General features: G+C 49.7%; 1 protein-coding gene across 1 annotated transcript in view; it reads right to left on the bottom strand.

Annotated features, from left to right (window-relative positions):
- Positions 1-7,279: 7,279 nt before the first annotated feature.
- The window catches only part of mrtfaa (myocardin related transcription factor Aa), a gene marked incomplete at both ends in the record, with an annotated part of 30,174 nt that continues 14,953 nt past the window's right edge, over positions 7,280-22,500 (bottom strand). Inside the window, 14 exons of the mRNA XM_080523408.1 lie at positions 7,280-7,860; positions 8,238-8,295; positions 8,962-9,108; positions 9,710-9,907; positions 10,161-10,568; positions 10,662-11,243; positions 11,886-12,320; positions 12,678-12,846; positions 13,161-13,414; positions 13,662-13,787; positions 13,955-14,115; positions 17,092-17,299; positions 17,443-17,523; positions 17,698-17,753. Of these exons, the coding sequence (XP_080379534.1) occupies positions 7,280-7,860; positions 8,238-8,295; positions 8,962-9,108; positions 9,710-9,907; positions 10,161-10,568; positions 10,662-11,243; positions 11,886-12,320; positions 12,678-12,846; positions 13,161-13,414; positions 13,662-13,787; positions 13,955-14,115; positions 17,092-17,299; positions 17,443-17,523; positions 17,698-17,753 (3,464 nt within the window). The remainder of the gene's footprint in view (positions 7,861-8,237; positions 8,296-8,961; positions 9,109-9,709; positions 9,908-10,160; positions 10,569-10,661; positions 11,244-11,885; positions 12,321-12,677; positions 12,847-13,160; positions 13,415-13,661; positions 13,788-13,954; positions 14,116-17,091; positions 17,300-17,442; positions 17,524-17,697; positions 17,754-22,500) is intronic.

Raw genomic sequence — 22,500 nt, 5'->3', positions numbered from 1 at the left:
CTTCATAAAACAGTAGCGACCCCAATCAATACGGGTAGTTTAAGAGGGGAGAACTGTGGTAAAGTTGTGGGTGGGTGTAGACAGATCTGTGGTAGAGTTGTGGGTGGGTGTAGACACATCTGTGGTAGAGTTGTGGGTGGGTGTAGACACATCTGTGGTAGAGTTGTGGGTGGGGTGTAGACACATCTGTGGTAGAGTTGTGGGTGGGGTGTAGACACATCTGTGGTAGAGTTGTGGGTGGGGTGTAGACAGCTCATAAAACCTGATGGATTATCCCAACCACAGAAAATTAATTAAATGCAGAGGAATTCATTGAGATCCGGGATTGGGGGGAGGAGGAGGAGGCAGAGTGGGGTGGGGTGGGGGGGTGGGCCATGATGGGCAGGGGAGTAGGGGGTAAAGTAGAGGTATGGGGGGGGGTTCTCACTTTCAATTACCCTGTAGGAATAAAGTACCTCGTTCACAGACCTGCAACGCTCTATTGTTTCAGCTTCAATTAGAGGCTGGGGAAAAAGTGGCGTGATGAATTACTTAGTGAGACGGGGCACTGCTGCCTCTGTAGAGAAAATAAAAGCTTCCACAGATTAACTGGTAATTGGCTGGAAAGCTTGTTGCAGCCGGGGTCCTCCTTCCTGCAGTGCAATGGTTAATTAAGCCAATGGGAGGGGACGCAGGGAGTAGCAGTGAGGGATGATGATGGAGCATCGTCACTGAGACTTCAACCAATGGGTGTCCAGTTCACTCACCATAGAGAGAGGGAGAGAGTTGAGGGATCTCCCCCACTTTCAATTCTCTCCACTTTCAATCTCACCAAGCATACATAATACTGGAGAGGGGAAACAGCTACGCGAGACTGCTCTTTGTGGACTTCAGCTCTGCCTTCAACACCATCCTTCCAGACAGGCTAGTGACCAAACTACTAGACCTGGGACTATCACACTCTATATGTGCATGGATCAAGGACTTCCTGACCGACCGCCCCCAGAGGGTGCGGGTGGGCTCCCACACCTCCACAGCCCTCAGACTCAGCACTGGGTCCCCCCAGGGCTGCGTGCTAAGCCCCATCCTCTACAACCTCTACACCTACGACTTCACCCCCGTCCACCCCAGCAACTCCATCGTAAAGTTTGCAGACGACACCACCGTGGTGGGCTGCATCTCGGGGGGGGACGAGGCGGCGTACAGGGATGAGGTAGAGCAACTGAGCAAGCTGTGCAAGGTTAACAACCTGCTGCTGAACAAGTCAAAGACCCAGGAAATCATTGTGGACTTCAGGAGGAAAAAGTCCGAGATCCAGCCCCTGCTCATCGACGGAGAGAGCGTGGAGAGAGTCTCAGCCCTCCGATTCCTGGGGATGCACATACAGGATGACCTGTCCTGGAAGAACAACACAACAGCCACCATCAAGAAGGCACAACAGCGGCTCTACTTCCTGAGAGTCCTCAGGAAGGAACACAAGCAGGAGATAATGGTGGCCTACTACCGCGGCGCAGTGGAGAGCATCCTCACCTACGGCATCTGCAACTGGTTCTCCAGCTGCACAACCGCGGAGAGAAATGCGCTACAGAGAGTCGTGAGAACAGCCCAGAAGATCACCGGCGCCCCCCTCCCCTCTCTGGAAGAGCTGTACAACACACGCTGTCTCAGGAAGGCCTCCAAGATCTCCAGAGACCCAACCCACCCTGGGTACGAACACTTTACCCGGCTGCCCTCGAAAAGGCGGTACAGGACCATGGCCGCAAGGACAAAGAGACTGAAGCACAGCTTCTACCCCAGGGCCATCCAGGCCCTGAACACAGCAAAGACCTAGGTTCTGGGCCCAGGACAGTCTGGACGGATTGATGGCAGCTGCTGGACTGAAAAAATCAGGTGTAGTGCTGAGGCACAAATATGTACATTTCTAGCCTGCAAACTGCGACACTTCAAATGAATGTGCAATAACACTATGTGCAATATGACGTCTATCTGTACAGTATAGTATAGTGGATAGTGTACATAGCCTTTATTTATGTAAACCAGCTCCTTCCCGTCTTGTGTTTTTTTTTCTTTTTTTTTCTTTCCTAGCACCAGGGGAGCCACCCCTCCTAAATGTTGTTGTTTGGTACCTGTACTATAGCAATGACAATAAAGATCATTCATTCATAATATAAGTCGAGATTTACACACACATACACACACACAGTCCCAAATGTATTCCGGCGGCACCATTTCAAGTGCTTAGTCTCCATCCCGTAGTGAAGATTGACATGTGATGGTCAGATATCCAAATTCTGCCTCAAATGGTGGAGGTTTGTTTTGACAGATAGAAAGCACATATGAATGATGCCATAAACGTACACTGTCCATGATTGTACTACCTGTCCATCTTGTTACTATACAAACCTCTTACAACTACCACAGTTTGGTTGTCTCGAGTTCCAACCTGATATGTCAGCCTCTGTGTCTACCTCTGACAGGACTTCACTTCTTTTTTTTATTTCTTTTTTAAGTAATTTTTTCTGAGTGGGGCAGTCCCACTCATATTTGTTATTTTTAATGACAGATATAGTAGAGATTATGACAGGAAGGATGGGTGAGAGAGAAGGGATGGCATGCAGGATATGTCCGCAGCTGGAATCGAACCGGGAGCCCTGCGGTACATGGTCAGCGCTTAATCCACTACGCCACCTAAGCGCCCCAGGACTTCACTTCTGAGTAAACCTGGCCCGTGGGGCTGTGGAGTATAGGCCATCAGTTATGTTGTATCTAGTCAAAACCCAATCTACTCATGCCGAAGCGCTAGAGCAGCTTATATTGTAATTTGGAACATTCAACAATGTCCACATCTAGGAAGTATGTATGCTGCTTCATCCCTGAAGCAACACTGCACTGTTAAGACGCTAGCACGTCAAAAGCATTTCATTTCCTTCTGTACCCTGTAGATGTGATAAACAAACTTTGATCTGAATCAGAGTTTTTGTCTGTATGATCATCACACTCCCCTTTGGAATTACAACATAATTATTCCCTATTTTCATCCTCGAAAACCTAATTTCTCTCTCCCAAAACACACACTACTGCAAAGCAGTTTTATCACATTTTTATTTCATCAACTCTTTTCCTCCTTTCTAGAAAACGAAAACATAATTAAAGTCAAAATAATATGCATCAAGTCCAACACAACCCTTCCCTAGTTTTGACAACAACTTAAAATCGAGCGGTTCAGTACCCCCTCATACAGCAGAGGCTGACTGGTCTAGAAGGTTCCCAAACCGTGGGACTTTTAACGTTCAAGAGCACCCGTCAGCCCATCACAAGTGCAAAATCATAGAAGAGATTATAGCAGATACATGCTGAATCCCAAATCCACCCCTAGTCGCCCCCCGGACACTCAGTTATTACAGTGGTATCATATTGGTTGGGGAGGCTCTTGAGAGGTAGAAATCGGAGGAAAAGCTCATTCTGATGCATCACAATGAGTCTGAATTCTACCTCCACCAGCCTCCTCTGCATAGTGGCATCATATATTAAAAATATTTCAAAAGTAAGGAGGGACAGAATCTGAAGTGGGTGACAAAATGTAACAAAAATATATAATTCTGATATTAATTAAATAAAGTGAGAAAAAAGGCAAGCCCCTTGATGACATGATAACATCTTGGATATGATAAGAGCTCCATCTTCACCTCTGATTTGCTGGGTAGAAGATTTCACTATATTGTTTATGCCTACAGCATAAGTACCAACCCTCTCATATCTACAAGTGTGACTAGGGCTTAGAAAGTAGGGGGTAGGGGGTAGAAGGTAGGGGGGTAGGGGTCCATTTGGAATTCAGCAAAACACTGCCCGTCCTCCCCACGACACACACAAGAAAAGTGAGGGATATCCTTAATGTTTTGTGGTGATATGCAACAAACCGTGAAAATGAAAAATTCAAACAAGCAAGCAATGCTCAAGAGAGAGTGTGTGTGTGTGTGTGTGTGTGTGTGTGTGTGAGTGCAGTATTAGATGAGGGAGAGCCTAATGCCGTGCCAGTGGGTTTTTGACTGCGTATACAGACTTCTCACTTTGAATTTGTCACAGTAGCTGTGTACTGCGTATAGTGCTCCATTGCTTAAAATGGAAAAGCTGTCAACTCAAAAAAAAACTGAACAACAAATGTGCATTATAATACATATTCAGTGTCTAAACTGGTATATTACAGCAAGTACAAGTATTCATATTCATAGGGAGGAATTTAACAAAATATTTTCTCCTTGTTGGCAAAGGTACTGATACAGTACAGCATAATAATAATATTAATACTACTACTACTACTACTACTACTACTACTACTACTACTACTACTACTACTACTACTACTAATCATCATCATCATCATTATAATCATAATAATAACAACAACAACAACAACAACATTACAGTCCTGATATTAAGGGTCATTCATGATAATGATTAAATACAGCATTTGTGATTCACCAATGCAGCTCTAGAGAGCGAGAGAGAGAGAGAGAGAGAGAGAGGGAGGGACAGGTAGAGGAAGGGGGGTGGGGGGAGAGAGCCAATGGTGGTTTAAACACGGCAGGAGAACTATACATATCATTTATATGTACTCAGTTGCGTAAATAAAGTAAAAATAAAACATGAACATTGTAATGACTGCCATCTATGATACAGCATCAACCCTAAACATACAGTGCCCTGTGCTGACCTACAATATGTGTCAGCCAGTGTGAATATGGTAATGAGTGGAAATAGTGAACACTACAAGTAGCAGTAATACCTCTGTTAAAAAAAATTCTGATTCTCACTTATTCATCAAATAAAGAATAAACAACATCTTACCTGTCTAAAAGTATATACCGTTAAAATGAAGAAAGTAAGACCATGCAATTAAAAACATGAAATCGTGTTTCATGGCATCTTAAAATAAAACACATAATATGCCGAATAATGCCCTAAGATACAGTTTGTCGTTATTCTAAGACAGCATCCTTCTGCTCAGTCAGAGCGGTGGTCACCAGCCTGCTACGCCGGAGCGCTCGTCTGACACTATAACTATGTGAAATGTATGTCTACGGGAGGCTGGGGGAGGTAGAACTCTATAACCATGTGAAATGTACGTCTACGGGAGGCTGGGGGAGGTAGAACTCTATAACCATGTGAAATGTACGTCTACGGGAGGCTGGGGGAGGTAGAACTCTATAACCATGTGAAATGTATGTCTACGGGAGGCTGGGGGAGGTAGAACTCTATAACCATGTGAAATGTATGTCTACGGGAGGCTGGGGGAGGTAGAACTCTATAACCATGTGAAATGTATGTCTACGGGAGGCTGGGGGAGGTAGAACTCTATAACCATGTGAAATGTACGTCTACGGGAGGCTGGGGGAGGTAGAACTCTATAACCATGTGAAATGTACGTCTACGGGAGGCTGGGGGAGGTAGAACTCTATAACCATGTGAAATGTACGTCTACGGGAGGCTGGGGGAGGTAGAACTCTATAACCATGTGAAATGTATGTCTACGGGAGGCTGGGGGAGGTAGAACTCTATAACCATGTGAAATGTATGTCTACGGGAGGCTGGGGGAGGTAGAACACTATAACCATGTGAAATGTACGTCTACGGGAGGCTGGGGGAGGTAGAACTCTATAACCATGTGAAATGTACGTCTACGGGAGGCTGGGGGAGGTAGAACTCTATAACCATGTGAAATGTACGTCTACGGGAGGCTGGGGGAGGTAGAACTCTATAACCATGTGAAATGTACGTCTACGGGAGGCTGGGGGAGGTAGAACTCTATAACCATGTGAAATGTACGTCTGCGGGAGGCTGGGGGAGGTAGAACTCTATAACCATGTGAAATGTACGTCTACGGGAGGCTGGGGGAGGTAGAACTCTATAACCATGTGAAATGTACGTCTACGGGAGGCTGGGGGAGGTAGAACTCTATAACCATGTGAAATGTACGTCTACGGGAGGCTGGGGGAGGTAGAACTCTATAACCATGTGAAATGTACTTCTACGGGAGGCTGGGGGAGGTAGACAGGCTCAGGACAGGCTCAGTGTAACGCGTGGAATGGTAATGAGCAGGGTTCCTACAAGTTTCAACAAGTCAAATTACGACCTTTTTAGACCTCTTTGAATCGAATTTTAGACCTATTCGCGACACCATATGATAGCTATTTGTCATCCTCAAGGTGATGAAATTAGGGATTTTGCTGCCGTACAGACAAAAAAAGTCTGAAGGATAATTCATATAAAATAAAAATTGGTTCCAGCTTGATTAATTGCCGTGTAAATAGATGTGGTCGGACTGATTTCCTTGCAGGACAAGCTAATCTAATTTTTAAGACCTATCACCTAATTTCTTTGACCTAATAACTGAAATGTAAGACCTTTTTAGGCCTTATAGATCAGACTTTAAGGCTTTTTAAGACCAGCGCGGGAACCCTGAATGAGGAATGGTATCAAACACTGCTCCTCATTACCACTGCATCATGACAATGAGCCTGTCCTCCACCATCTCTGCCTCCACCAGCCTCCCCTGGTCTATGGGCTGATCATATGTCCTCCACCATCTCTGCCTCCACCAGCCTCCCCTGGTCTATGGTCGGATCATATGGGTATACTGTAGGACACTCCTCTACAGGCGTGTGGAGGCATGCTAGCGCTAAACTATTAGCCACTTAGCTGTCCTTCACCATCGGCTTTGGCTTTCATGATCATTTCTAATAATTACCCAAAGAAACAGGTATTGATTGTAGCACTACAGTAAGAGTTCTGGTTTTAAGTGCGATAAAAGTTCTAACAATTATAATCTATATTATCATAATGGCTATAAGAAACTAAGACAGTAGTCGGCTAGTCCCTGAATTTGAAACAAATGCCAAAGCAAGTTTGCAATTTAAAAGCCACAGGGTTTGTTAACAAAGGTATTACTGTATAGAATAAATTAAGGGTAGGTCCTGCCTTATGTGAGGGAAGGGTTTACCAGCAAGTCTTTCAGTGTGTGTGTGTGTGTGTGTGTGTGTGTGTGTGTGTGTGTGTGTACCAGAGGAGGACTAAATTCAGAGTGCTCTACAGTTCAACAACACCAGTGTGTGTTTTTGTGTTTGTGACAAAAGTGACAAAAGAGTGCTTTACACTAAAACACTGGCGTGTGTGTGTGTGTGTGTGTGTGTGTGTGTGTGTGTGTGTGTGTATGTGTGTGTGTGTGTGTGTGTGTGTGTGTGTGTGTGTGTGTGTATGTATGTGTGTTCTACAGCCATGCTGTAAGACCTGGGATCTCTCTGGGCTATAAGCAGGAGTCCCAGTGGAGCTGCAGGTCGGAACTGTCCAAGAAGTCTGCTGAGAACACACTGGGGGGCGTGTGGGGGCCCAGAGGGGCGAGCGTGGGGGTCTCATTGACCCCCCCACCCATAGTGATGTCCAGCCAGTCCATGCTGTCCAGGGCGTGGTCTCCAAAGTCCAGCCCTGGGGGGTTGTGGGTGTACCCCCCACACAGCTCGAAGGTGTCCATGGGGGAGGCGGGGTGGTCGAGGATACTGGGGGTGCTCAGCATTTGGCTGTGGAGGTCATCAATCAAAGTCATTGGACCACCGGGTTCCACCCCTAATAGGGGCTTCCCGGTCGTGCTTTCCAGGAAGTCCTCCAGACGACCACTTCCTGTGTTGCTGACCTCCTCTTGCTCTATGGTGGGTGGCGGTTGTAGCTCGTCCTCCACTGAGGGAGGAGGCTGAGGGGTCTCAGGCTCTGGGGGGGTGGGGGGCGAGAGCTGGAGCTGGAGAGGGGAGGGGGCTGGAGAGGTGGGAGGGGTGTTGGGCCGGAGCCGGGCCAGGGAAGGGTCGGGCGTCGGTTTGAAGGTGCCTGAGATTTCTGGAAAAAAAGGCGAAGAACAGAATGTTAAATGTGGAAAGGAAGAATGAAAGAAAAGGAAGAATGATCTACTGACACTTCCCACTGTCCTGGCACCCCGCTGTTGGAACCAGCTCTCCACCACTGTAAGGACTGCAGAGTCACTCCCTATCTTCCGCCGTAGACTGAAGACCCAACTCTTCAGGCTACTCCTTAACTGCCCCTCCTGAAACCTCCTCATCCCCCTATTCAGTTTCTCTGGCACTGAGCAGAGATTACTTTTCTTGCGATGACTGACGGACAGATGATTCACTTACTTTACACAAATGTATTTGTTGTAAGTGTCTTTGGATAACGGTATCTGGCTAAATGCCAAAAATGTTAAAACGTAAACTTACCTCCGGTCTGTATCAGGATGTCAAAGAGGTCGTCCATATGCTGAGCTGAGCCGTTCTCCTGCGGGAGGGTTGACAAGGTTAAATCCTCATGCCAGAGTTGAGCTATTCACAAGGCGAGCACATCTGAATACAGAACAGCAGTGGCCCTGACATTGTTGGCCAAGGCCTTCATTATGAGAGGGAGAGAGAGACAGAGAGAGACAGAGAGAGACAGAGAGAGATGAGAGACAGACAGACAGACAGGCAGACAGACAGACAGACAGACAGACAGACAGTCAGACCGACAGACAGACAGTCAGACAGTCAGACAGACAGACAGACAGACAGACAGACAGTCAGACAGACAGACAGACAGTCAGACAGACAGACAGTCAGACAGACAGACAGACAGTCAGACAGTCAGACAGTCAGACAGTCAGACAGACAGTCAGACAGACAGACAGACAGACAGACAGTCAGACAGACAGACAGACCTTGTCATCAGGTGAAGAGGGGGATAACTTGATGGGTGGAGAAGGAGGGCTGAAGAGGGCATGTTCCAGACACACTTCCTCCTCCTGGTAAAAAAAGATATAAAGACAGTTTGATGATCAGGTGATATCAGGAGACAAAGTAGTACTTGATTGATGTGGACAGTAGGACCCTTGGAACCCGGGGTTATGAGCTCTAACTACAGGAGTCTGTCCCGGGAGGGTTTTCACTTTATACGTTCACAAGGATTTACCGCGTGGGGAGGAGACTCCGCGTCTTTCACCGAGGGGGAGGAGTCGTCACTGAGGAAGAACGGCTGGAGATTGGGCGGGGCCGAGAAGGAGAGAGGAACGATGCCCTCTGAGAGGCCGGTGGAAACCCGCAGCCCTACCTTCTGTCCCTGAGCGAGAAGCAACAGATACATCTTAATTTAGCTTAAATATGTTAATTAGTCTGAATCTTTTGTTCCGTGTTCCGAACATAAATCACAATGATGGTGAACATCGTTAGTGCAATTAGCGGAATAATAATCACTATTACAAGACATTAGTCAGCGGGCTCTCTTATCAAGGATGCCGTCAGTGTCTTCTCACAGACAGTATACATCATTAATTTCTACAGCCCCGATATTGGACTCACTGGAGCAGTTCTGAACGACTCTCTCTCTCTCTCAGTTAACGGAACATTAGCGACAATCCAGTCGCCATCACCAGTCAAGTGAAGAGCAAGACATTCCTTTTATGACCTTTTAGAACTCACCTTTTTGGTTGGCTGTTTCACAGGGCCTGTGTGTGTAGTCTGTTTTGATTGGATGTCAGGGCTGGTCAACCGAGGAGGGGATTGACTGGGCAGCTTGATGGGACTGGACTGTCTCAATTTCTGAGAAATTGTATGGGGAGAGAAATACAGCAGTGAGCACATAGGGTACATCATGACACACACCTGCATGTAAGGATTACATGAGCAGAAAAGGGGGGGATTGAACCACGTTTGCATTGTACCTGCAGCTTGATGTGATTGGCTGCCTTGTCCTGTGGCGTGTCACCTCCTTGGTTCTCTGCAGTGTGATTGGTCAGCGAGATCAGGAAGTGGTTGCCGTTGCCATCCGTCACCAGGGTGGGGTTGGAGTGGGTCTTGAGGAGATCTAACGGGAACGAGGTGGTGGAGCTGGACTGCTGGTTGAGGAACACCTGAGACACCTGCAGAAGGCCACAGGTGTCCATGACAAGTGTTACTAAGGTAGTGACCAGACAAGGTCGACAAGGTAGTGACCAGAGTTCTCCCTGGTGAGATCACATACTGAGGAAGATATAATAGAATATTGCCCCTACATATGACTAACACAAAGTGCTAAGCTAACTCCATGTTGACTGAGATCCTATGCATAAGGTAGTCATTGCGACTCTTGTTAAGCGTGATGATGACCAGTTGATTGCTTTGACTGTCACTGACCTGTTGTGACTGCAACTGCTGTTGCTGCTGCTGTTGCTGCTGCTGCTGTTGTTGTTGTTGTTGTGACTGCTGCGACTGCTGCGACTGCTGCGACTGTTGCTGCTTGGCCTGCATGATCTGCAGCTGCTTGGTCTGGATCTGCTGGATCTGCTGCTGCTGCGACAGTGACTGCTGCTGCTGCTGCTTGAGCTGCTGCTTGTGAGACTTCTTCTTCCTCTGCTGCGAGCGTTGTTTCTGCAGGTTCTGCTGCTGCAGGTTCTGCTCATTCCGCTGCTGCAGGTTCTGCTGGTTCTGCTGTTGCAGGAGGAGCTGCTGCAGGGCCTGTTGCTGGGCCCTCTGCAGGTCGTTGATCTGCTGGGTCTGTTGTAGTCTCAGCTGCTCCAGCTGTTTCTGCTGCTGGGTCAGGGTCTGGGTCTGGGTCAGGGTCTGGGTCTGGGTCTGGGGGGGTTCAGGCTGCCTATGCAGGACGATCTGTCCAGGCGGAGCCTCCAGGGAGGTTGCTGGGGTTGGGGGCTTGAAGCGCATCTGAGCCTCTGGCACCCCCCTCTCTGACATGGTCTCTTCCACATCCTTGACCTCCTGCTTAATGGTAATCTTAGTGACCTCCATGTTGAAGTTAGGGGGGGGTGGAGGTGGAGGAGGGGACGGGGGCGGGGGACGGACGGGGAGGAAGCAGGAGGGGGAGAGGGAGACGGTAGGGTTGTCCGGAGGCTCCTCCTTCACCCTAACGAGACCCAGCGGTTCCGGGGTGTTTCCTCCTCCGGCGGTTCCTCTCTTGCCCTGCTCCAGCTGGGAACGAAGGGTCTCCACCAGCCTCTGTTTCTGCCTCAGCATCCTGGTCAGCTCCTGGATCTGCTTGTCTTTCTCCTGCAGCATCAGATCCTTGTCCAGAGGGGACTGAGCCACTGAGACGGGCTTGGGGACTGAGAGGCAGGGGGGGGCTTGGGGTAGCAGGCGTTGTTTCTGCAGGGCATGCTTGGAGAACTGGCAGGCTGGAGGGGCTGAGCTGCAGGTCTCCTCCTTGACAGTGACATGGTGCTGGGGGGAGTGGTGGAGGGTCAGCTGAGTGAGAGGAGAGCTGACCTGTGGAGAGAGGGAAAAAAGTGAACGTTTGGAACATAAGCTTTACCAAATCAATAAAGTTGGGTGGAAACATAACCAAATTCTAGGTAATAATTCTGTATCAAGGTTTCACTTGTGTGATAAAAGGTTATACCAAGATAATGCTACAAAACGATGAAAAGACCTAAAGCATAATTTGCCCAGCTGACTGCTATCATCATCGTCTACCTTCAATGGTTCTCAATCTCTGTGGCTCACAACCCCAAAAATGTTTTTTCATTTCGAGCATATTCATTCAACTACTTTGTCTCTATTTTACATCAATGCTCCTAATTCATTGTTGTTATTGCTCATTGTCATGTATTTTTGTTATCATTGTCATCACATGTACGCACTATTGCTTGGTCTAGGTAGGACTAGGAGCCCAGAGGGTTGGGTGGGGTGGTGAAGGGTGGGGGTGGGATCATTTTTGGAACATTTTATATTGCTGTAATGTTTTGTGATGATTCCTAAAACGGCAATAAAATATGTTCATAAAAAAAATCACCTTGCTACCCTCCCAAAATCATCTCGCCTCCCCACGTGGGTTCCTGACCCCAAGGTTTAGCACCACTGATCTACACTACTATGTCATTCCATCTCTGACAAACAGGAGAGTCCTACCATCTCCCCGAACGCGTCTCCATTACAGCTGGTGTCATCTGGGCTCATGCCAGCTAGCGAGCGGTCCGAGGGGGCGGGAGAGACCGGCGGGGAGGAGCTGGTGCTGCCAAAGTGCATGACCTTCTGTGAAGCCGTGGCCAAGAACGGGAAGGTGGCCACTACCATACCGCTCTCCCTCGACTGGGGGAGGACAGAGGAGGACTGGGCCTGGGGATGTTGACGATAAGGTTGATGTTGATGTTGTTGTTGTGATGGGTTGGTTTTGTGAGCTCCAGCCCCTGACCCTGTGGTGCCCCCTGCTGTCGTAGCGGAGGTACTGCCACCACTGCCACCGCCGTTCAGCTCCTGGTAGTTCCTCAACCGCTCGATGAGGTCGTTCTTTGTGCCTGATACAGGCAAGCTCCGCAGTTTCAGCTCATGCTTCAGTTCAGCAACCTGAGTGGAGAAAAAAAAAAAGATCGATATGTCAATATTTACTGTGCCGCTTGAGCGGGAGACAATTTAATAAAATGGGGATTCTAGAGGGCTAGAAACACAGTTACATTTTGTCAATATGAGGGATTTCTGCATTCGCATTTACATTTTTACCGTTTAGCAGACGCTTTTGTCCAAAACGACTTGTATTTAGAGATTACAGGGACAGTCTCCCTGGAGTAACTTAAAGGGCTAAGTGCCTTACTCAAGGGCACAGTGAGTGCACACTGGTGGTGGTGTTCCCAGGTGGGATTTGAAGTCATAACCTAGTCCAACTCACTAACCACTAGACCACCACTATCCACTGGTGTTACTAACCTTCATTTCATCCATGTTAGGAGGCAAGCAGGTCGGCTTGGCCCCTCCCACAGGCATGACATTCTGACGGTTTGGTGCACTCTGACTGGAGGAGGCGGTTGAGGGGGTGGGCATGGTCCGAGAAGGGGAGGGGCCAGTGGAGGAAGGAGGGGCCTGATCTGTATGGGGTCTGGAATCAGAATCAGAATCAGAATCAGAATCGCTTTTGTTACCCAAGTTATATCCTAAGTACACAAGAGTCAAATTCTTTGGCCTTGGTTCCTCAACATTGGCATTGCAGCATCAGGATACAAGATCCTGATTGCTTGGGGGAAATATCTGTCAGACATCCTCTGGGCTCTCGGTACCGAGGAGGATATAAAGAAGTGATGATAAGAATGTAGGGAGAGGTGGGCAGACACGAAACAGTCCTATGTACTTCAAAACCACACACATCCACACACACACACACACACACACACACACACTCCTGATCATGCTCACTTGGGCGGCGCGGGGAGGATGGTGTGGTAGTTGTAGTGCTGCTGCTGTTGGTTGATGATCTGCAGCTGCAGGAAGAGCTGCTGCTGTTGCAGGATCTTGGCGTAGGTGGAGTCCAGCTGAGGGGGAGGCTCGCGGTCCACCTTCTGGTCCGGGGGGATGTACTGGTGGTACTTGAGCTTCTTCACCTTGGGTTTGTTGTCCTTGGGCTTCTTGGACCTTTGAGAAGGCCGCTCCGAACTGGGCTTAAGCTGGGACTGGATGGTGTTGGGGAGGTCAGTCAGATGTGGTGGGTTAACAAATGGACTGGTAGAATAGAACAAACTTTATTGTCCAAGATAATGTATGGACAGACTGATACCCATCAAAACGATGGCTGAGTAACAACCATCAGTAGAATGACAACATCGAGAGTATATTTATATAGAACAACATCGGCACAGGTTAGACCGTGTTAAAAGCTAGACTCATCAATCCCATTGACTGTGACAATCTGCCACTCACCTTTATCAGCGTAGGGGTGGCCCTATGAGCAGATTGAGCTGCTGTCCCATTGGTCAACTTCAGTGGTGGGGAGGGCCCACAGACGGGGGGAAGAGGGGGTGGAGGAGGAGGAACCTGAGTGAGAAACTGCCACAATTCACTGGGTTACGATAATGTCCTATTGAAGAGAGCGGTACATACACATCATCACATTTGAGAGCAGAACATTTTGTCAGTGGTAGATGATTAGTAGAAACTGCATAGGCATGTGGGTTGGAGAGAAGAGTTTTGTGCTGGCCTTCTGACTTCCATACCTGTGTTGGGGAGGTGTTACTGTTGCTTGCCAGGGTATCAGGGGGAGAGGGTAGAGGCCCGTGGCCCAGAGGAGAGTCCTGGCCAATGAGTTGATCAGGAGAGAGAGCATCACTGCTGTCCTCATCAAAGGAGGAGTTCTCAACCTTAGGGAAGTCTGTCTCTGAGAGAGAGAGAGAGAGAGAGAGAGAGAGAGAGAGAGAGAGAGAGAGAGAGAGAGAGAGAGAGAGAGAGAGAGAGAAAGAGAGAGAGAGAGAGAAAGAGGAAGAGAGGAAAGAAAAAAAGAGGGAGTGTGAGACAGCAGGATAACAAACGACTAGTGACAGTTGGTAACTGCTCTGTCGTTGTTGTTGTCATGTAGCAGTATGAGACAATGAGGTACTGTAGGCCTAGAGCAACATTTAACATCAGCCATGTCATCACTCCCTTCTCATGATGCCGTCTCTCTGCCCTGCCCGTCTCTCTGCCCTGCCCGTCTCCCTGCCCGTCTCCCTGCCCTGCCCGTCTCCCTGCCCGTCTCCCTGCCCGTCTCTCTGCCCTGCCCGTCTCCCTGCCTGTCTCCCTGCCTGTCTCCCTGCCTGTCTCCCTGCCCGTCTCCCTGCCTGTCTCCCTGCCCGTCTCTCTGCCCTGCCCGTCTCCCTGCCCGTCTCTCTGCCCTGCCCGTCTCCCTGCCTGTCTCCCTGCCTGTCTCCCTGCCCGTCTCCCTGCCCTGCCCGTCTCTCTGCCCTGCCCGTCTCCCTGCCTGTCTCCCTGCCCGTCTCTCTGCCCTGCCCGTCTCCCTGCCTGTCTCCCTGCCCGTCTCCCTGCCCTGCCCGTCTCTCTGCCCTGCCCGTCTCCCTGCCCTGCCCGTCTCCCTGCCTGTCTCCCTGCCCGTCTCTCTGCCCTGCCCGTCTCCCTGCCCTGCCCGTCTCCCTGCCTGTCTCCCTGCCCGTCTCCCTGCCCTGCCCGTCTCCCTGCCTGTCTCCCTGCCCGTCTCTCTGCCCTGCCCGTCTCCCTGCCCTGCCCGTCTCCCTGCCTGTCTCCCTGCCCGTCTCCCTGCCTGTCTCCCTGCCTGTCTCCCTGCCCGTCTCCCTGCCTGTCTCCCTGCCCGTCTCCCTGCCCGTCTCCCTGCCTGTCTCCCAGGCTGTCTCCCTGCCCTGCCCATCTCCCTGCCTGTCTCCCTGCCCTGCCCGTCTCCCTGCTTGTCTCCCTGCCTGTCTCCCTGCCCTGCCCGTCTCCCTGCCTGTCTCCCTGTCTCCCTGCCTATCTCCCTGTCCTGCCCGTCTCCCTGTCCTGCCCGTCTCCCTGCCTGTCTCCCTGTCTCCCTGCCTATCTCCCTGTCCTGCCCGTCTCCCTGCCCGTCTCCCTGCCTGTCTCCCTGCCTGTCTGTCTCCCTGCCTGTCTGTCTCCCTGTCTCCCTGCCTGTCTCCCTGCCTGTCTGTCTCCCTGTCTGTCTCCCTGCCTGTCTCCCTGCCTGTCTCCCTGCCTGTCTCCCTGCCTGTCTCCCTGCCCTGCCTGTCTCCCTGCCTGTCTGTCTCCCTGTCTCCCTCCCTGCCTGTCTCCCTGCCTGTCTCCCTCCCTGTCTCCCTGCCTGTCTCCCTGCCTGTCTCCCTGCCTGTCTCCCTGCCTGTCTCCCTGCCTGTCTCCCTCCCTGTCTCCCTGCCTGTCTCCCTGCCTGTCTCCCTCCCTGTCTCCCTGCCTGTCTCCCTGCCTGTCTCCCTGTCTCCCTGCCTGTCTCCCTGCCTGTCTCCCTGCCTGTCTCCCTGCCTGTCTCCCTGCCTGTCTCCCTGCCTGTGTCCCTGCCTGTCTCCCTGCCTGTGTCCCTACCCTGCCTGTGTCTCTGGAGCAGCAGCAGCAGCAGCAGCAGCAGGAGGAGCAGTAACAACAGCAGGAGGCCCACAGGGAGTTTTCTCCCATTGTATATGACTGGTACCTCCCCCATCCCTGAGTCTTTCATAAAGACCATTATGGATCTTTTATTTACTGACAGAAGCTGGTTGGAGCGCGCTCAGTTAGCACCATAAGCTATTAATTTCCCATCAGTGGGAGATGATGAACAACCGCTGTGGGGGTGATTAATACCCTCTCAAGCAATAACGTGATGGCTTCCCCTCTACCGCTGGGAGTGTGTGTGTGTGTGTGTGTGTTTGTGTGTGTGTGTGTGTGTGTGTGTGGCTGTGGTGCACTGGGAAGTGTAGGTCTCTAGGTCATGTCCCTGTACTCAGTGGACATTAGGACCTGTAACTTGACTGTTATTATTAAGGACACCGACAGGCAGTCGGTAAGGCCTAGTAAGAATATTTACTGAGGCATGTCTGCCTTCATTTTCCAAGCTATCAATCTATTTTCATTGAATTATAACCTACCGTGGGAGGCAGGCTCCCCCCTTCCCCCCCCCGATAGCCAAACAAGTTGCATATTGACCACATATTTCATCATTCAATCCACACGACTGTGGGAATAATTTTCATTTGACTTCCCCACAGTAATGTGAACATTGGTCTAATTAAAAGACCTAATCAACATATCCTGCTTAATTTGGACCACAGGGTGGGGAGTTGTGCTTTGAGTCTGGCCACTCCTCATCACACAGGGAGGTATAGAGCAGCATATGAGGTTAATGATGCTATCTGGATGCCTGACAGCGCCTCTCTGAAGCGTCTGAAGCTAAGCAGGGACGTGGAAGACGGGATGGAGGGAGAATGGGAATGGGAACATCAATATGCTCATGTTCATTGTGGCTGGGGGAACCGTCAGAGGCTTCACACACTCACTCACGTAGCCTATAGGGATGCTGGGGTTTTAACCGTAGTACCTCTGATGGCCTGTAGTTATGACGTAGTTATAACATAGTTATAACCCAGTGGTATCTACCCATGATGGTCTGTAGTTATATAACATAGTTATAAGGCAGTGGTATCTACCTATGATGGCCTGTAGTTACGATGCAGTTATAACATAGTTATAAGCCAGTGGAGTCTACCTATGATGGCCTGTAGTTATGATGCAGTTATAACATAGTTATAAGCCAGTGGAGTCTACCTATGATGGCCTGTAGTTATGATGCAGTTATAACATAGTTATAAGCCAGTGGAGTCTACCTATGATGGCCTGTAGTTATGATGTAGTTATAACATAGTTATAAGCCAGTGGAGTCTACCTATGATGGCCTGTTTGAGGCTGCTGTCCACAGGCAGGATGTTCTTGTGGATCAGCTCCATGGGACCGGGCCGGTGGGAGATCTTGTCGTTGAGGTCATCAGCCAGACGAGCCCTCTTCAGCTGCAGCTGCTTGGCCTGCAGAGACGGTTCCGCTGATGTCTCTGGACGGACGGAACATGATGGAACACAGTCAGTCGGTCGGTCAGTCTAGAACCACACAGAACATCAGAACAAGAGAACGGGCTATCTTTTCCAAAAAGCATATGAAACTATGGGGTGAGGAGTTTTTTTTTTTAGAACATTGAGGATCTCCTCAACATCAGCCAGGAAGAATCCCATCTGTAGAGAACCTCACCCTCCAGAATGTGCATCCTGACCAGCTCCGCCCTCTCGGGCCGACTTCTGATCTTCCTCTTCAGGTAGTCTTCAGTCTGGAGGGGGGGAGGGGAGGAGGAGAGAAGAGGAGGAGAGAAGAAGAGGGAGAGAGATGAAGAGAGATGATGCAGTAGGGGAAGGGTGGTGAGGTTCACCATTGCCAGTCTCTTTCAACTGGAAGACACACAAAGGGAGATAAAATGAGATTAGGAGGATTATCTGAGACTCACCCGCGCTCGCTCTAAACTTCGTCTCTGTTCGTGGAAGGCAGCTGGACTTTTCAGTGCTGTAGGGGAAGGAGAGAGAGAGAGAGAGAGAGAGACAGAGAGAGAGAGAGAGAGATCAAAGAAGGGTATTAGCAGGGCAAAGTGACAGCCCTTATCCATGCTGTTGAATTAAAAAATGGCTAAAGAGAGAAGCATAAATCCTTCTCATATGTCAAGCCCACTGACTCATAATAATAGCCTCCACTCCCTCCTCCGTTCAGAATTGAGATGTCGGAAAAAAAACGATTGTCTTGTTGTGGTACATCTGAACGATATCATGGAACCGACTGTCATCGACTAGCGACTCGCATTAACACGGTCATGGTCCGAGCGCCATAATCAAGGTAGGGTACTAGGGTATTATTACCATGGGAAAGAGGCATCTGAGGGTTCTGCTCTGATGTCATTCTGCACTGTCCTGAGGCACATGAGGAAGAACCTCTTGACTCTGTGAGTGAAGTGTGACTCCAGAGGAATGCAGGTCAAAATGGTGTCTATTTAATGGTATAGGTTTAACATAACTGAATTTAACATAATAGTACGGATTCCATCTGACAGTTGAGTCGACAGTTACCAAGCTACTGAGCAGCTACAGGTGTGCTAGTTACCTGTTATACACGCATGCGCGCGAACGCACACGCACATGCACACACACACGCACACGCACACACACACACACACACACACATATTGAGTTTGTTAACAAGTGTCCCTTTCTATTCTCAAATGAATAGCTATGTAAGAGAAGTGGAGATGTGAATCCCCCACCTACATATATTCCTCTCTCTGTAGAGAAGTGAAATGGATGTAGCCTCTCTCTCTCTCTCTCTCTCTCTCTCTCTCTCTCTCTCTCTCTCTCTCTCTCTCTCTCCTGAACAGACAGAGACTGAGTGTGTTCTTTTTTTAGAACTGTAACACGTCAATTCGCTACAATGAGCCCATTTTCTGCGCCACAATCTCTGCATCTCTAACATGCACTCCCAGATAGAGCGACTGAGAGAGAGAGTGCTAGATTGAGAGAGAGAGAGAGTGCTAGACCGGGTAGACTGTGTCAGTCACACATCAGCCCTGGCACCCACAATGCACAACCACCAGAAGTGTCTTTACCCGGCAGGCCAGCCTCCTGGTCCTGGTTCAAGCCTCAGTTCACACCGCTGAGCATTGGCACAAACATCAATGGTGCCCCTCCCCCCCCGCCCCCATCCCAGAGGACGCTCCCCCTGTGCCCCAGTCACCCTTCCCCAGGGGTGAGGGTACGTGACCCCCTTCGGGCGGGGTAAGAGCACGGCTGTCTGTCAGCCTAAGGGGGGGAGGGGGCGATGAGGTCAAAGGGAGAAGAGCTCTTTATCTGCGTGAATGACTGCATCAAAGTCCCTCGCCCCCTCACACTGCTGTTCACAAACTCCAACAGAACACCCTGCAGGGACGACCTCCTAGCAGACAGGAGTGACTGGCAGTTGAGATGTTGTGTTGTGTTTAAAGGCAGCTGTGTGGGGGGGGGGGGGTGTTGTGAGGAGCTGGTGAAGGCTGTGTCTAACTGTCTAACTTGTCATACTAAATGACATGCAATAAGAGATGCAACTCCACCCAGAACCCACCCCTCACTCACATCAAAAACTGCATTTCAGCAATAAAAACCTGGCTCACACACAACTTCCTCAAACTCAACAGTGAAAAGACCGAAGTCATCCTCATCGGCACCAAATCCACCCTCAATAAAACCGGACCCATCACACTGACCATTGACGACACTACCATCACCCCCTCCCCCCTGGCTCGCAACCTCGGCTTCATCCTGGACCCCACCCTCTCATTTGATCCCCACGTCAGCTCCATCGTCAAGACCTCCTACTTCCACCTCCGCAACATTGCAAAAATCAGACACTGCCTCTCCCCGCCCGCTGCTGAATCCCTCATCCACGCCTTCATCTCCTCCCGCCTTGACTACTGCAACTCCCTACTCACCGGCATCACCTCCCGCTCCCTCCATAGACTCCAGATGGTCCAAAACTCTGCTGCACGCCTCCTTTCAAACACCCGCTCCCGTGACCACATCACTCCTGTCCTCCACTCTCTCCACTGGCTCCCCATCAAAGAACGCATCCAATTCAAAGTCCTCATCCTCACATACAAAGCCCTCCATAGCCTGGCCCCCCCTTACCTGACTGACCTCCTTCTCCCCCACCGCCCTACCCGTACCCTCCGATCCTCATCCATTGTTCCCCTCACTGTCCCACCCTCAAAACTCAAAGGCTTCGGTCACCGTGCCTTTTCACGAGCTGCACCCCGCCTCTGGAACTCTCTCCCTCAACCACTCAGAGACTCACCCTCACTCCTCACTTTTAAATCCCACCTCAAAACCTACCTGTTCTCCCATGCCTACAGCCTCCCCTACCCCTAGCCATCTCCCCCATCCCGGCCCCCCGCCCCCCCCCCTGGACACGCATACAACCTCCCCTACCCCTACCCATCTCCCCTAACCCTGCCACCCCCCTGATATGCATACAGCCTCCCCTACCCCTAACCACCTCCCCTGTCCCTACCACCCCCCCCCCCCCCCCTCCCCGTTCGCTGACTCTGTGTTCCATGTTACTTGTTGTTTTTGTGTTTTCCGTATCTCCTATATTGTCAGCGTCTTTGAGCCTCGGAAAAGCGCTATATAAATCCAATGAATTAGTATTATTATTATAAGGCCCTGGAAATGTGAACAGAAATACAGTGTCTGGCTGAGCAAGCGTGTGTGTGTGTGTGTGTGTGTGTGTGTGTGTGTGTGTGTGTGTACACACTGTGAACCACACATAGGCCTATTTCCTGGGCCCGACTTTCACCCTCTTCCCTATTTCACTTCCTGTGTCTGGCTTCCTTCCTCTGTACCCCCTGGTGTCAGTTCTTCACAACACCATGTTATGTAACTAAGCATGGACGAACAGAAAGACCCCGTCATCCCCATCGTCACAACCCTCTTGTTGTCTTCAACATTCAGAATCAATTGACTACAATTGCCGTCACTCTCACACTTGGTATACAGTATCATACCATCACAGCATCTTATTGTAAAATGGCAAAGTTAACTCAATGTTGATTCAATGTTGCTTCCACTTTCTTTCATACCCCCAAAAAATTCAAACAATCACGATTGGGAAATACGCCTGGCCCGTTGAGTAAAAAGCGATTGAGCAAGACCCTGAAGCGTTTTAGGCCTGACGTGGGTGACACAATCTCTCTTCGGCAGACCCCTGGTGCTCCGGCATTACTGTGACTCTGTCTGTATCCGTGGTTAAGCTCATGAACATTTCACAGAGATGGGAGTTGGCTTAGCACTCTCTTTAAGTGTACAGTCAGCGGAGCGCCAACGAACCCTGACGCATGAATGTAAAGTGCAGGGTTGGGGCTGAGAGCCATTGAAAGTGAGTGTGAGTCACCAGTGTTTTAATGCCCGTAAGTATAAAGAGCATGCATCTGGACCACATCTTCTCTGCTATTTTACTAGTAGCACACGCTGTCTCAGAGGTGGTATAAATAACATGTTAGGTAAGGTATCACCACACACCCTCATTATAGCTCAGTGTCACACTGTGTGTCACACACACACACACACACACACACACACACACACACACACACACACACACACACACACACCAGTCAACCAGTCAACCAGTCAACCAGTCAACCAGTCAACCAGCCATGCAAACAGACAGTTTGTGAATTCACCATGTGAACATCTATAATTCTTCTTACGGGGCCTAACATTACATGCCATATCACATTTCACAGATAACAGTGTACAGTGCATGTGATAATGTTATAGTTCTATCCTCATAACAAAAGCTAATGACAATCCCACGAAGCAGATTCAAGTGTCTCTGAGGACTGGTGACAGGTCAAGCATGAGAAATATTGGATTGGATTAGCACCACCACCACGACGATGACAAAAGCAACAACAACAACAACAACAACAACAACAACAACAACAACAACAACAGCAGCATTCCCCTTTGTCCCACGGGATGCGAAGTGCCCTCAATATGCTCCCCTGTTTCATGTACGAGTCATAGGCCAGCGCTGTCCCTCGTTTACACTAATGAACTATTGTGCTGTAGCTAACAGGGACTGTTAGCAATTATGTCCATTGACGCATCTCCCCAGTAAACCCTGGGGCTACGTGACTGTTGGTGGGTTAGGAGCGTATTCAAGTTAATTTGTTTCCTTTGCTTATGTATGGGCCGCTAGCCAATGTTCCCAGAATGTTAGCAAGCCTCAAAGGGTCCACAGACACCCAGGCTAAACATTCAGCTGGACACAGAGCCAATGGACTGCATCTCTGAGGCAGTGACGAGAAGCTTTGGACGCCTGAGAGGCGGGAGAGAGGCGTTAGCTGCCTGCGAGGCTAGCCTCGGGTAGGACCAGCCCTTAGGTCAGCACTAGTGATCAAATTAGCTTGACACTTTAGCATCGCCCTCCAGTTCCATCTCTAGCCCTCTCTTCTTCTCCTTCATTTTTCCTGTCCTTTTTTTTGTTTGTTTAATCTGTCTAAAATAAAAAAAACATGAAAATAAAACATCTTGTGAAAGCCACATGAGTCAACTTCCTCACTGCTCTTTGATTGGCCGTCGTGGTACCACCCTCCTGCCCCTGGTATTGTTGCATAATAACACCAGTAAATACCGAATGAGAAAGCGAGGGGGGGGGGGCGGGAGAGAGAGAGAGACAGAGAGAGATGGGGTGGGGGAGAATGACTGGATGTCTGAATGTACCAGCAGTG

Source organism: Nansenia antarctica, assembly GCF_963989245.1.
Source record: "Nansenia antarctica genome assembly, chromosome: 2".
Lineage (NCBI taxonomy): Eukaryota > Metazoa > Chordata > Actinopteri > Argentiniformes > Microstomatidae > Nansenia > Nansenia antarctica.
Note: the sequence above shows the minus strand (reverse complement) of the source record. Positions and strands in the feature narration are given on the sequence as shown.